Genomic DNA, 2,598 nt, shown 5'->3' with positions numbered 1-2,598 from the left:
TATGTTTGTAAAATCCAATATGGCCGACAGACAAAAAAGCATGCCAACCCACCCGGTCCCTCCTTCTGCTATAGACGACTCCAGCAGGAAAAAAAATTATTGTGACATAAGATAACCCTGTAAGAATAATACTACTGTTGTATTTTTAATACAAATAACAACTTTGTATTTGGAGAAAATTATAATTGATCACCTAAAAAAAAAATTATAAAATAAAAAAAAATATATATATATTTTTTTTTTTTTACAAAAAATTTTTCCCTTCCCTTATTTCTTTTATGCCTTAAGAAATAAAAAAAAAAGAGAAAAATTCTGACGCAAGGGATCATCATTCATGCATGAAAGGGTTAAATATTGAAGAAGGCACCGTTTCATTATAAGGCCGTCAGCTCGTTTGAAGTCTCAATCATTAGGATGATTTTGCCGGGCATGTTGTCCGCCGTCTTACTGCCTTTATTCTCCAGCTGGAGGTGCTGAGAGTGAGAGACGTCATCAGGCCTCCCTGGCAGCACGACTTCTCCCAAAAATTTGTCCAATTCAAGGTCATCGCTCCACAACTGGAAAAGACCAGACAGGTTCCACATCAATAACACAGGAGGTGATTTGTTGTGTTAGAATATAAACTTTTGCCCAGGCTGGACTTAATTTACAGTGTTTTTTAATTACGTGTAAAAGTGACATACTGTGCTGTAGTAGAGGTGTTGCATGTTTAGCCCTTCCTTCCCTGGTCTACAGTTTTTTTGAATATATAATAAAAATATATTATTTTACCACAGTGTTTTGCTGGAAGCATTACTGTTACATAAACTGAATAACTATTTTTGGGGTTTTTACACATCTTTGCCAGGCTTGTCAATACTTTTGTACACATGTTTTAATTTTCCTTACAAAAGTTCCATTAGCGTTTAGTTTATTTAAATGAGAATATGGACAGCCTTACAAGTTACGATTTATGTTGTTTAGAGAAATCCTGACTGATTTGTTTTCATTTAAAGTCTTTTTTTTCCTCAGTCCCACTGATCTATCTGAGACTGATCACTGTCACTGATTTTTCAACTTACCTGCACTATTAGGGGCTCTGTGACCTTCTTCCTGTAGAAAATGGCGCTAAATTCAAAAACCGGCGTCAAAGAGTTCTTCTTGGTGGTGGACTTCACTGATTGGTCCTCGCAGGAAATCTTCACATATGGGTTTATGCCTAAAAGATGGATTTAGTTTTATTTCTGTGAATTATAAATGAGCAGGACTAGTTTGAAAAAACACGGTCTTACCCTCTGCCTGGTCTCCTTGCTGACCGATCTCAGCTTTCTTCACATATATGTGGGTAACAACTTGAGGATATTCAGAGAGCGGAGTCCAACATTTAGTCTGTGGTTTGTCCTGCACTAGCTCCCTGAGGAAAGACATGGATAGAAATCATGTTTCTTAATATTCTGACCTCAATCAAAAGGCAGCCAGACTGACTAAAACATATTTCATGTTTTAGACCAGGCAGATCTCAATGAAGATTTTATGACAATATCTCTACTCTCCAAAACACAAATCTGATTGCTTCTATAAAATATAATCCATCATTCAGGGTCCCCATCAGCTTTTAAAAAAAATTTTTTTCCCCTCAAGGCTTTGAAATACATGATGGTTTACCAGAAAGAAAATGACAGATTTCCACAGGTTCACCTAAAGGTTAGTTTGAATCATTTGAATTTGAATTTTCTGTTCCATCAGTTTCTTACCGGCAGCCGGAGTCCACGTCCGTGTAAAGTCGGAGCATGAACTCTCCTTCTATGAAAGGCTCGAACGTGGAAGGGATGATGACATATCGGCCCTGTGGCAGCTCGATTCTGTTGAACACCGTCCGAATGTTGGTGTGGTTGAAATCATTCATTTCTTTTTGCGTCACAAGTTTGTGCAGACGATACTTCCGATTCACCTCCACCTGCAAAGGAATTCCAGGTTGTACATTTGTCACTGCAAATGTAGTTTATTTCTGTGCATGTAGTTTAACTAAAAGCAGAGTCCTTGTTTTTGTACAACAGAGAGTTGTATGGATGATTTGTGTTACCTTTAAGACGGTGAAGCCGATGATTAGATTGTCTCCTTGACCTTCTTTCCTGTAGATCCTTCTGTCTTTCTGCTGCAGTGAGATCAGGACCTCGTCAGATTCTTTGGTGACATCAAACAAGTACTGGAAGAGAAGGGAAAATTTGTTAGTTATTTGTTGTTATCGTGTATAAGCTGTCAGAGATGGAGGGACAGAGTTTCTCCAGAGCCTTCAGCACCTGTGGGTTCTGCAGAAATGTCTGCTTGTGGTTGGTACAGCCACCGCAGCGGTTCAGCAGGTGGTCGCTGTTTCGAGTCCATTTCCCAAACTTCACTTCCTCATCCCAGTTCTTATGAATGCTGATCAGTGAGGTGTTCACTAGATGGCAAATATCCACATCAGTGAAGTTCTTGCACCAGTCTGTGAATGACATCCTGTTGATCCAAACAGAGAGCGCATCATTAATGAACAGTTAGGAATCAAATTAAATAGCTGGAGTGTAATCAGAGACCCCGACCCACCAAAACTCTCCATCGTCCGCCACTGTGATGCCGAGG

The 2,598-nt window shown here is 39.2% G+C and overlaps 1 protein-coding gene across 1 annotated transcript in view; it reads right to left on the bottom strand.

The window, feature by feature from the left end:
• Positions 1 to 303: 303 nt before the first annotated feature.
• Positions 304 to 2,598, bottom strand: part of LOC103461019 (calpain-5-like) — a gene marked incomplete at its 5' end in the record, with an annotated part of 14,265 nt that continues 11,970 nt past the window's right edge. Inside the window, 7 exons of the mRNA XM_008403337.1 lie at positions 304 to 557; positions 1,062 to 1,198; positions 1,272 to 1,393; positions 1,734 to 1,936; positions 2,063 to 2,185; positions 2,280 to 2,475; positions 2,563 to 2,598. Of these exons, the coding sequence (XP_008401559.1) occupies positions 375 to 557; positions 1,062 to 1,198; positions 1,272 to 1,393; positions 1,734 to 1,936; positions 2,063 to 2,185; positions 2,280 to 2,475; positions 2,563 to 2,598 (1,000 nt within the window). The remainder of the gene's footprint in view (positions 558 to 1,061; positions 1,199 to 1,271; positions 1,394 to 1,733; positions 1,937 to 2,062; positions 2,186 to 2,279; positions 2,476 to 2,562) is intronic.

This window comes from Poecilia reticulata, unplaced genomic scaffold (assembly GCF_000633615.1).
Source record: "Poecilia reticulata strain Guanapo unplaced genomic scaffold, Guppy_female_1.0+MT scaffold_466, whole genome shotgun sequence".
NCBI classification, from domain to species: Eukaryota; Metazoa; Chordata; class Actinopteri; order Cyprinodontiformes; family Poeciliidae; genus Poecilia; species Poecilia reticulata.
Note: the sequence above shows the minus strand (reverse complement) of the source record. Positions and strands in the feature narration are given on the sequence as shown.